Genomic DNA, 12,404 nt, shown 5'->3' with positions numbered 1-12,404 from the left:
TAGATCTCAGCACAGATGGATTATTCATTAAAGAAATATTTGAGAGAGACCTATGAACTCTCTGTATTCCAAATGAAAATGATTCTGGCAAGTTAAAATTTTTTGGTAACAAGGCATTCAAGAAATGTATCATATTGTCACTTTCTTCTTTCTCAGGTACTCCATATATTCGTATATTATTTCTCCTGGACCTACTTTCCAGATCTTCTACTTTCTCCAAGAGAAAAGTGTTTTGCTTCAGGAGGAGTTCCACCTGAGTTTCCTTTTCAGTCATCTATATAATTTACTGATTCTTCCATGCATAAAATTTGATCTGAGTGTTTCTTGATAATTTCATTAAGTAAGTCAATTTGTTTCTTATTGTTCTGTTTTATAGAATCCATTTTACCCTCCAACTTATCCATATTGACTAAAACTTCTGTCTTGGATACTAGTAATAAGTAATTGAATTTCTTTCTTCATCACATTTTCCTGAGGAGAAGCTATAGAATGACTTATGGATGCAATTTACTGAAGAAAAACTTCTGACAGGATAAAAGCAAAGCAGAATCTCAGAAGACTATTTTTTCTCCTAGATTTCCACAATGGCTTGTTTATTGTTGAATAAAAATATTTTGAAGATAATTTCTTAGGTGTAAAGTTAAACAACCCTGTCAGAATAACTGAAATGAAGCACAGCAGATTTTTTTATGCTGCTAACTGCTTGGCATCTTAGCCACCTTGACATCTCATCCTTAACTACTTCAAGTGTACCTTGATTTATTATACACACATTCTGTTCCAAAGTAGCATGCTGGACACTTTTCAGACCTGAAGATATCATCTTCCAGGTTCCCTTTGACATGTCTTTGCGGCTTTGTTCATAGCATTTTCTTGGCAACAATACAGGAATGTCTTGCCATTAACTTCTATAGGAGACCATCCTTTTTCTTCAGCTTCCCCATCCTGGTTGGCCCTACATGGTATAGCTCATAGTTTCATTTTCATATACGAACTCCTTCACCACAAGGAAATAGTCCAGAAAGGGGTTTATATAGCGCAGCTAAAAAAAAAATAGCTCAAGTTCAGAAGGAATTTGTGTTGTACATTACGAGATGCATAATTGAAGCTGAGCTGGTTTTCTTATATTTCATTCTTTATTAGTTAAGCAGGACTCTGTAATTAAACATTTTATTATCTTTTGAGAGTTAGATATGCTTACTTTTCCCCCTTGCACTTGCTAATCATCAGACCACCTCATACTCGACCTACCCATGTGTTTTCACTCACTGAAGAATTATTATAGGAGATCATCATCCTAGCAGCCATCAAGGGTTTTTACAAACCTTAACTCTGTTATCACCATAGCAGCCTTGATATACAGGTATCCCACAATACTAGCCCTTGCGTAGGGTTACTTAGGTAAAGGTCTAAACCAATGCTACAGTGGTGTGCACTGCTTGGTGGGTGCACATTCCAGGCATTTCTGCTTCATCTATAATGACATGCAGCACTTACTAAGTACATCAGATCAAATATTGTGTATGTTGAGCCACCACCTTGTGTCTTTTGCTTAATATTTATAAAGCTTTTTGTTCTTAACTGTGTCAACTTTACAGGTGATGTATAACATAAATTAATATTAGCAGTGGGTTCAGGTACAAAAGCCAACTCACAGTTTATCCAGGAATTTTTTCAATAAAACACACAAAAGGTGTAGTCACATAAAAATCCAAAAGGTATAAACAGTATTCCAAGCGCTTTCATCTCTGATGAATCAGAGACGTTTTCATAGATATATATATATATATATATATATATATATATATATATATATATATATATATATATATATATATATATATATATATCTATATACACACACATACATACACATATATATATGGGTCTACTTCATTTGATCGAAAGACCATGTGACCTAAATCCATTTGATCGAAAGTTCATTTGATCAAAAACCAGTATTCAAGGCAAATAACAGGGATTTGTCCCCCTCCCCAATGTCGTGCAACGCTGGAGTTGGCATATATAGTTAGTGGGGTGTGTGGGGGGGCTAAGCCCCCCCTACCTATTTTCGTTTAAAATCTGTACTTTTTGTTTTATTTTCTTCTTTTAAAGGAAATTATATATATATATATATATATATATATATATATATATATATTTTTTTTTTTTTTTTTGCGTCCTGCTTCCTTCACCACAATTCTACAAACGGAGGACTCCAGGATGTAATTTTAAATTCCTCTAGCACAATGACAGCTACCCAATTGCAACTTTATGCTGGAAAATTTTTATTGTATTGAATAGTATATCTTACTTGTTGAAGATACTTTTCCTTCTCAATCTGTACTGTTTGGGAGCATTAATGTTCCAAAGAGAATTCTTTCTTTCCTTCCCAATAGGCATCTTATTTCATAGAGAGAGCAATCTCATCAAAGGGCCTCTTTGTTTTGTTAAATACTTATTTCCAGTATGTAGTTACTAAAAACAAAGAAAAGCTTGTATGTGTTGTACCTACAGCTGTGGGGCAGACTGTTACAAAGTAATGGAAATTGTATTTTTTTTCACACATCAGTGGGTGAATTTTATAGACATCGGTTTACGTTTTTTGGTTATTATTGTCACTTGTCATGAATTAAATGATTACAGTATTCATATTAACTTACTCTGCACTGTATTTTCAGAATATTGCAATTGAGCAGACTAATTATCACAACTACATTTCTTCTTTTCGTCTCCTCCTCATCTCTTTATTCTTATACCATTTTCCTTCTTCCATGGGATTGTTTTACTTTGAAAAGCAATGCACTTTTTATAAATAAATTGTTCCCTTTAATAAGTGATGCAGCTTTGTAACAAGAACAGGCTAAACAAATTGCCTAATAAAACACTGAAAATGTATCTGTGTTATGAGTATATATTTTATTTTGCAAAAAATGGTTTCTTGATTTTAGATTTTGTAAGTAACTCTTCAAGGTATCTTACAAACTTATCATCTGTTATTTTGCTGATCATGTTTCTTACAGAAAGATAAACACTTTCCCTATAAATATGTACTCAAATCAGAAACTACTTGCATTGAAAGATTTTTTATGATTTCTACATTATACTGAATTGAAGTTATTTTTTATGATAATGTTACTTAATTTAATATGCAAAATGAATTAAGAGATTTATGGCAACAAATATTTGTTACTGATCTACTTGGTCCCGGTACACTGCCATGGCATCCTCCTGTGTCACTGACACAGAGCACTCAGTTAGAATCCTGGATCCCATGGGGGTTGGGTGATAGAAGGAATAGCTGAACAACTTTATGTAGACCTGCTTTAACACTGTTGGGCTTCTATAATAAGCGTAGTGATCAACACCTGGTATAGACCAATGCTACTGCTAGATGGGCTGAAAGAAAGTAAAAGGAATATCCTCATATTGTGACATTCCAAGCCATGCATAGGAGTGTTCAGACATTCTACCTTCCCTGACCCATACAAATGCCAGTCTGAGGCTGCTACAGGACGATATCTTCACTGCTATCCCAGAGAATCGCACCCTGGACATCACACCTAGATGAATGCTGCTTTTCTCTGCAGTTAGGAAACCCCAGCAAAGATACTGTCGGTGCATACTTTGCATATAGAATGAATGGAACAGGATCATCCAGAACAGAAGTCAGCAGACAATAAAGCAGAAAAATAAATTGTTATTACCTATATGCTTTTTAAAACACTATAAGCTTCTTGATCAAAACAACAAGACATAGTACTAATGATTATATTTATTATCTTTCCCCAGCTTAGAAACTACTACAGACTGTAGCTTTGACTACATTGAAATATATGATGGCTCAGTGAGTGAAACATTACTTGCAAGAATTTGTAGCAATTCCAGTTTATACAGAACATTCACATCGTGTACAAATTCCATGGCTGTACATTTTTCATCAGATTACAGTGTTACATATCGAGGATTTTCAGCAATCTACTACTCTACTTATGAAGGAACCAACTCTAGTAAGCAATTTCCATGCATGAACAAGTTATTTTAAGTAATGAATGTAAAATCTTCATATTAAAAATATATACCTTGATAAATAAAAAGATTAGCCAGTATCTTCTAAACTGTGGGTGGCGTGTGTATGGAGGGGCCCTCATGCTGTTATTACTTGTGCACTTTTACTTATGAAAAAATAAAAATCTGAAGTGTTATTAACTGTGCTACCCATACCTCTCAACTTTGACATTAAAATCATAGCAAAGGTCTTGGAAAATCATAGCAGGGGGTCAGAAAGAGGAACAAACTATTATTTTCAAAATATAAGGACTTTATGTGGGAGACCACATATAGTTAGTGACTGGGACTCCTTAGGTTTAGTTCAGTTATTTAATGATGCTACTTAATGATGTCTGTACCCTTACAATGGTCTAACTTGTTAAAGAAAAAACATTGAGTTTTAGAGGAACAGCATTACTTCTGAGGGTAAAAATCATAATGCTAATGGACAGATGCAGCTCCTAAATGCCTTATCACATGCATGGGACCAGTTGAGAGGTATGGTCAATGCCTATTTGAAGAACTATATTTATTTTCTGCATTATACAGCTCCTGTACCAGAGTATTACACACTGCGTAACCATTAAAAGAAAAACATGGTGTGTGTGTGTGTGTGTGTGTGTGTGTGTGTGTGTGTGTGTGTGTGTGTGTGTGTGTGTGTGTGTGTGTGTGTGTGTGTGTGTGCATTTGTAAATTCAGAAAGATGAAAGATTGCCAGTTATAGTTTAATCCTTAATTCTTATTCTTTCAGCGGGTAATTGTACCACTGTACCTACAACAAGACGACCATCAACAACCACAAGATGGCCAACTACATATAGAACAGGTATATAAATATTATTTAATATAACTTACTGTAAAAGAATGTCTGTAATGTAGCTTTTTCAATTTTTAATAACCTTCTACTTATTAATGTGCATTGTAGTACATGTTATGAACAAGAAAAAAATAAACATTTGACTTATATGAGTTGTATGACAGTGTAAATGAATGGTACAAAAATTGACTCTAAATAACATTTCCTTTCTATTTTAAACAAAAGGATTGTTTGGTATTACTTATTGGCCAGATATATTACAAAACATGCTACCTTCGGGTAGCTATTGCTTGATTCTGTGAATTTTTTTAATAAATCATGTTTTTTTTTTTTTAGGAAACTCCTGCTATTACTCTATGATGCAACTAACTGAGGTAGACATAAATTTATCCTTCCATCTATCCAGCCCCTAAAGTATACTGATAGTTGCTGTGCTAGCATGCTTAGGTGGGTAGACCAGAATTCTTTATCCTGGTCAACAGTCTTCCACTCACCCTTCAGGATTGTCAAGCACTGTCAGGCAAGCTGAGAAATATATTTCCAGCATATGCAGGATCGGCAGTAGGGTATGCTCCTACTACCCTAACCCTCACATACCTGCTATGGAAAGTACTCACAGGACATCCTTACTAGATGCCCAAATCACATCAACTGATCCCGCCTCATTTCAAAGGGCTGTAGCTCTACTGTAAAGGCCTTCTGGATGATGAGATCCTAACTTTATCATGCAGAGCATTGATCCATGGTCTAGAGGAATGAAGTCCTAACTGTGGCTTTGATTATCAGCTGAGGCCCTGAAGAAGCCATGTGGTTGACAGACAGGAGTGGAATCTGGCTAGTCTCTCATTTCAGGAGAGAAATAGCCTGTTACCTGTCACCCTGCAGCCTATGGAGCAGTGCTGTGGTCATATGGTAGATTGCTAGTAAGAAGTCAGTACTGGGAGGCTGGATCTAACTAAAGCTATATGTAGTGGTGTGTGTGACTTCTGATCTCATATGAAGCTGTGCAGATGTCATCATACCAGGATAATCAAATCTCCCTTCAGTCTTCTTCCTCCAGCAGTTACACTGAGATGGTCCCCTTCAGGTGGGCCCCAATCCAGAGAGGCAAACTAAACAGATGTCAAAGAGAGAGAAAGCAGAAGACGAAGGAAGTACTCTGGGACAGTTAGAGAGTCTTCATCAAGTTCTGGCTGATGTCAACGTGGGAAGACTTGGTTCTGTACATGACCATGGCATCTGCACATAGAATAATATTAAGCTTTTGATGTCAATAAGTAGCTGATTAATAAAAAAGGAGCAAAGCCAGAGGGGAAAAGATGAATCATTTGATTAGGAATGAGGAAGGACAGAATGAGGATCCAGTTTGGACTTAAAAGTATCTCCTGTCATGGAAGTTTCTGAACCATGAAAGAGAGTTGTGACTGACTCCAGCAAATGTAAGATACTTTAGTAGAAGCAGATAGTTCAATGAGGCAAAGAAGATAACTATTGAAATCGCTTGCCGATGTTCATCAGGACATCTTTGGTGAGGGAGTATAAGGCCATCATGGTACTATGGCCTTCTCAGAAACTGTGCTGATGGGGCAAAAGGATGTTGTATTTTGGGGGGATATATTTTGTATATATAGACTAATTGTTTAAAGATTTTACTGGCTTTAAGACTTTGGGGTTGCTTAAGTATGGATTTTATTATTGATCATTTCCAAACTGCAGGCATTGCACTTGAGAAGAAACCAGAGATTGTATAGATAGTGAATGGTAAGAAGTATATGGTCTTTTCATAGCAGAGTAAACCAAGGCAGAACCCCTCTGCACCAGTTGGGGTATTTGCGTTGATTTTGTAAATGTATTTCTCAATTTGTTTGTTAGATATTTTGTTGTTATTCTATAAGTCAAAAGCAGATGTGAATGGGGGGAGAGGGCTGGTTTGAGAACTAGGAAATTTATGTGCTATGTGTTTGAAGGGCACAAAATTAAACACTACTATATGAGAGAAAGGCTTCCAGAGGCAGGAGTTAAACTAACCTGAAAGAGATGCATTTGCTAGGCTTTAGAAAGTCACAGGAAGTAAACATTTGAGTTAAAAAGTATCTGCAGCCAACAACCCTGCCATCTGGCACAACTTATCAACAACTGGTGACAGCCCAAAGCCTTTCATTTCTATATTCAGCAGTCCCCAGGACAACTGGTCATACAACAGGACAAAGGAAAAAATTCCTGTGGAGTCTTGGGTATCTCATAAATGGAGAAAATCAAATGCGCTAGTGGCTTCTTTCAGTTTTTTTTTCCCATTGGTCTCTATGACTTTCCTTCGCACTGACTTTAGGATTCTGTTGAACATTTCCACTCATACTTCAGTTTGGGGGGATGGAAAGTGGTAGCTCCAAGTTCTTAAAAAGATGCTTTATAATTTTTGACATAAATGGGGTGACTTGATCCTTCAATATTTCCTTACCTATGCCAACCCATGAAAACAACAGAACCATTTTCTTAGCAATGGCACAGTAGTTGGCCTTCTACAGGGGGATAGCCTTAAAAAAATAAAGTGATGCTGTCCAGACTGAACAAAATGTGCTGCTGTCCACTGCTGGACTTAATTAGGGCACCTACTATGCCCATGGATATTAACTTAAAAGTAACTTCTACTGGGGACAGTGGTTTGATGCATTTCTTTGACACTCAGGATAGTTTGCACAAATGTTTTTAATTGCTGTCATTATCCCAGACTAAAGGAACAAGGGCAGGACCATTGCTTCTGTCTTGGCACATGACATGGTGGCCTCATAACATCTGGCTGTGGGCCATTTTCATTATTGTTGTTCTGAATGGTGTTGGCATCATCAACTCATGTGAAACTATTTGCTTTCCTTTGCTACCCTATAGAGTTGTGCCACTAGAGGTAGATGAAGATGGTTTAATCTTCTCTCCCATTAATCCAGACAATGAAGGCTGTGTTCTACTCCTTTCTGAGGAAGAGTATCTCACTCCATTGCTCCAATTATTTTTCCCTGCTTTCCCCAGGGTAAAAGTCTTAACTATGTTGACAGAATGTGTTTTGTTTGTAATCCTCTCTAGTTTCACTCCTCCCAAAGTTCTGAAGGTTCCTTACCTTCTGCATGTTCTTCCTGAGAGTCTCCTTCTATTCCATTTTTTTAACTTTATCTTCTCCTTGCCTATTCACTTTCCCCTTACTCTTACTAGAAGTCTTTGACAAGCAAGACCTATTTATTTATATTTATATTTGGTAGTCCCAGGGCCTCCTATAGTCACTGTGGATCATATATAACCTCTGATAGGGCTTCATTTTTGGGTGGTGGGAGCAACTATTCCCCAGAGATTTTCAGGGTTCCCTTTCCAGGCCTCTGCAGAGGGGTAGTGTTAGGTCCCATAGCATCATCTTGCTTCCATGCTCTCCAGAGATTTCTGAATTAAGGAAAAAATCTTCCTTATTATTACATAATGAGTAAGATATAGTACCACAGCCACTGTGTGAAGAATTTTTTTTTTTAAGCTGGATTTCAAATTCCATTTGAATGACTGGGAAGTGCTTTGCCACATTATATATCCAAATTACTTCTATAGATCTGCAAGACCAGGCCTTCACTAAAGTGATCATACTGCCAGAATCTAAGATTATGTGGGAATCTTGCCCATTCATTCTAAGCATGCACTTCATTAGTTTTGGCATGGCACAATAATAGCACAATTTCATAAGACCAGTAGTGGCACAGTCACATTCCATGGCCTCATAATCCCCTACCACATCCATGGTTACTTGAATTGGGAGGTTCTAATTTACCTTCTACACAACATTGTGCTATGTGTTCTATTTTACACACTTAAAGCATAGGTTAGGAGACAAAAATCTCCATTTGATTGGGTCCAGTATTATGGACTAACTTACAGGATGTTTATCTAAACATGTTTTCATAACATAAGGCTACTAGTGTCACAAAACTGCCTGTGTTTTGAGGATCAGGCTGATGTACCCAGCATTTAAAAGCAACTGGCTGTGCTTTTTAAATCTGTCAATAACAAAAATATCTAACATGGTTTCATTACTGCTGAGCCCACTGGGGTCTAACCAAAATATTCACTATATGTTTTGGATCTGGAAATGGACCATTCATGAAACGTGGACCTGGGTCACTGATGTGACTCCTACTCTTGCCAAAAAACTTTTCCTAACTTTGCCAAAATCACTACACAATGTATTAGGGATGTCCATAAATGCACAGAAGGGATTCCTCAGTGAGATATTTTGCTAATATGTGTGCCCAAATAGAATAGCGTCATTCATTTGACTGGCAATTATTTTGAAGATGAAGAAACCAGGTCAGAGAGCACCATCTCATGTTGAATTTCAGAATGATGTCATCAACAACTTCAGTTTTGAAGCGTTTGCATTATGATAATTAAGCATACACTGGTGTGTGTGCGTGAGTGTGTGTGTGTGTGTGTGTGTGTGTGTGTGTGTGTGTGTGTGTGTGTGTGTGTGTGTGTGTGTGTGTGTGTGTGTGTTTGTGTGTGTGTCTATTTATATATAATAAAAAAGTTGGAATGAAAAAGTGTGGCAACTGTCATTTTTGCAAACATATTTTAGTCACCCCTACCATCTTTATGGTTGGTAGAAGTTTTGACATACATGGCTCTTTCAATTGTAATTCTAAAGGAGTGGTCTATACGGCACTATGTAAAAAGTGTCCAGCTTTTTACATAGGTAAGACCGATAGACCACTAAAGAAAAGGATATACGAACATCTTTATGCTATTGAAAAGAATGATTTGAATAATGCATTACCTAAACATGTTCATTGTAACTTAGATCATAGCTTTGCTTTTGCAGTTATACAACAAGTACAACCACAGATGAGGGGGGGTCCATGGCAGTTAAAACTCGAACAACAAGAGGTTTTTTGGCAGATTCGTACTGCTGCATATATGGCCCCTGGCTTGAACGAGATAGTGTCCATTAAGTGTTTTTTGAAATTAAAGGCACTAAATAGATGAAATTATTTATTTTCATTATACAGTTGAGATCTAGGTGGTTTGACGTTTAACATCTTTTATATCCAAATTCTTTGAGATATATATATATTTGAATAGCTGTCCACTTGTTACATTATATAATTTACTCTATATAATTCACATTTTATAAGTTATATTTTATATGTTATTAAGTTCAGCATTATTTGTTTAATATTCAATATAAAATAATACAGAATCTGAAGTTGGGAACTTATAATAATCAGCACCTTTAATATAAGGTGAGTGTTCAATCTGTTTGTCATTTTATATTTAGCTTGAGTTTATTTTTTATTTTTTGCTTGCTTGCTGTGCATTAACTTTTTGGCTACTAGGTGTATATACATGAATAACTTTTAAATATATATATATATATTTATATACACTTTCATTCAATTGATTTTAGTAATATAAGATTATTTTGTATTTAATTAATGTTTTTTAAAAAGAATGGTGTTAGCCTTTTAAGTTTTTGGAGAATAATTATGAGGTCACAACCAATTAAGTATTTAACAGCACTCTATTGTTTTATGGTTGTAACTTTTTTGTCTGAGGAAGGTGGGGAAAATTTCCTTACCGAAAGCGCTTACAATAAAGGGTCATTTGGCTTATTTCTGCCTTGCCTGTGTTCATGGATTCCATTTGCCTATTTCTGCTTTATATATATATATATATATATATATATATATATATATATATATATATATATATGGGTCCATGTTAAATCCACGAAAACTCATATTACCGAGACAAGATCACCGACACTACACATCCCCGACAATGGTGAGCAGTGCGGAATAGGATGTATTCCCATTTCCTCAATGTGGTGTGATCTCGGAGTTGGTATATTTAAGTAGGGGGGTTGTGGGGGGACAGCCCCCCACATGGCGGATGCAGGGGGGGTTGCCCCCCTGCTATACATGTTTCTGTTTATTTTTTAACTGTATTATGGAAACGGGAATATATTCCGTTCCGTAATACATATACTTACCTTTGTTGGGGATGTGTGGTGTCTGCGATCTCGTCTCGGTGATCCGGTCGTCGGTAATGTGGGTTTTCGTGGATCTGACATGGATTCATATATCTATCTATATATATATATATATATATATATATATATATATATATATATATATATATATATACATACATACATATAAATATATTTTTTGATTTGTTGATTATCACGGTGATGGAATCAATGATTCACTTTTCATGTCTTTGCATTCTGATAAATCAGCATATACTCATATATCATCAACCTCATTTTTTTCTACGTGGGGTTGGGGTGTCGTGCTGTTGTCTCCATCTCTCTTGAATCAGTGTCACTCTTCTACCTTTTTCCACAATTTTGCCTCACTGTCACAGGTTTTCTCATGCACAATTCTGCCATCTGTTTTCTGGATGCCCTTGTTTTCTCTTACCTTTTTCCTGCCTGCCACTAGATTGTCCTCTGCTTTTCTGCACATGTGCCTACAGAACTGTAATCTGTACTCTTTGCATATATGTATATAAAATGCAGACAGTCATATGTCTCATCAGAAGCCAATGTACTGGAAAAATACATCAACTTCTCATCCTTCATAATTACAGAAAATAAGTGGTTTTGCAGGGGACAAGCTCACCTGCAACACTTAAAATTGCCTCTAAGCATAATAGCTCTGCAATTGCACAACACTGTAGGTAAGAGAAACATTCATATTTGTGCTGCTCCACAATCACAGTTTCACAGATTGCATTGGCCCTTACTGACACAATACTGTCACAGCCACCTGTACTCCCAACCCCAACACTCAAAATACAGCAAATCTAATTGCCTATATCAGTGAAGGAAACAGGATATTTTTTCCATGTACTGTTATATAACACTACCAGCAAAACACAAACATTTTGATTAAAAGGAAAACTAACTAGATGTATATGAGGAAGCAGTATCTAATGATCTGATTAATAATCACTTAAACTGGCAGTAATCCTTATATCAACATATCTGGACACACACACACGCACACACATATAAATATATATATATATATATATATATATATATATATATATATATATATATATATATATATATATGTATCTGCAAATAAATATAGATATATAAATATGACACATATTCAAATGTGCAAATGATCAAGCAGAAATGACCCATAAAAATTATAAAACATCATTTTTACAGGGGACCAAGCCCATCTGCACCCCTCACACCTCCTGCTAATTATATATACCACTTCCTAGACCACACCTTAGTAGAGCAAATTATCCAATCCCCGATTTCTGTGATCTCCCCAAAAAAGCTGGTGATTTTCAAACAACTTTTTTTTTATCAGCTGTACTGGCTTTTCACTTTGACAAAAAAATGTTGATGAAACTGAAGATATTGTATATGTGCATTTAAATATATATATATATATATATATATATATATATATATATATATATATATATATATATATATACTGACAACATGGATTTCCTATATGTCAGACCAGAAACATGTCTG

At 35.8% G+C, this 12,404-nt stretch overlaps 1 protein-coding gene across 1 annotated transcript in view; it reads left to right on the top strand.

Moving 5' to 3' along the window:
- The window catches only part of LOC122788658 (deleted in malignant brain tumors 1 protein-like), a 1,289,564-nt gene that overhangs the window by 492,236 nt on the left and 784,924 nt on the right, over nucleotides 1–12,404 (top strand). The window contains exons 16-17 of the mRNA XM_044055554.1: nucleotides 3,793–4,010; nucleotides 4,802–4,876. Coding sequence (XP_043911489.1) covers nucleotides 3,793–4,010; nucleotides 4,802–4,876 — 293 coding nt within the window. The remainder of the gene's footprint in view (nucleotides 1–3,792; nucleotides 4,011–4,801; nucleotides 4,877–12,404) is intronic.

The sequence above is a fragment of the Protopterus annectens genome, chromosome 14.part0 (genome assembly GCF_019279795.1).
Source record: "Protopterus annectens isolate FY-2018-M chromosome 14.part0, PAN1.0, whole genome shotgun sequence".
NCBI classification, from domain to species: domain Eukaryota; kingdom Metazoa; phylum Chordata; order Ceratodontiformes; family Protopteridae; genus Protopterus; species Protopterus annectens.
Note: the sequence above shows the minus strand (reverse complement) of the source record. Positions and strands in the feature narration are given on the sequence as shown.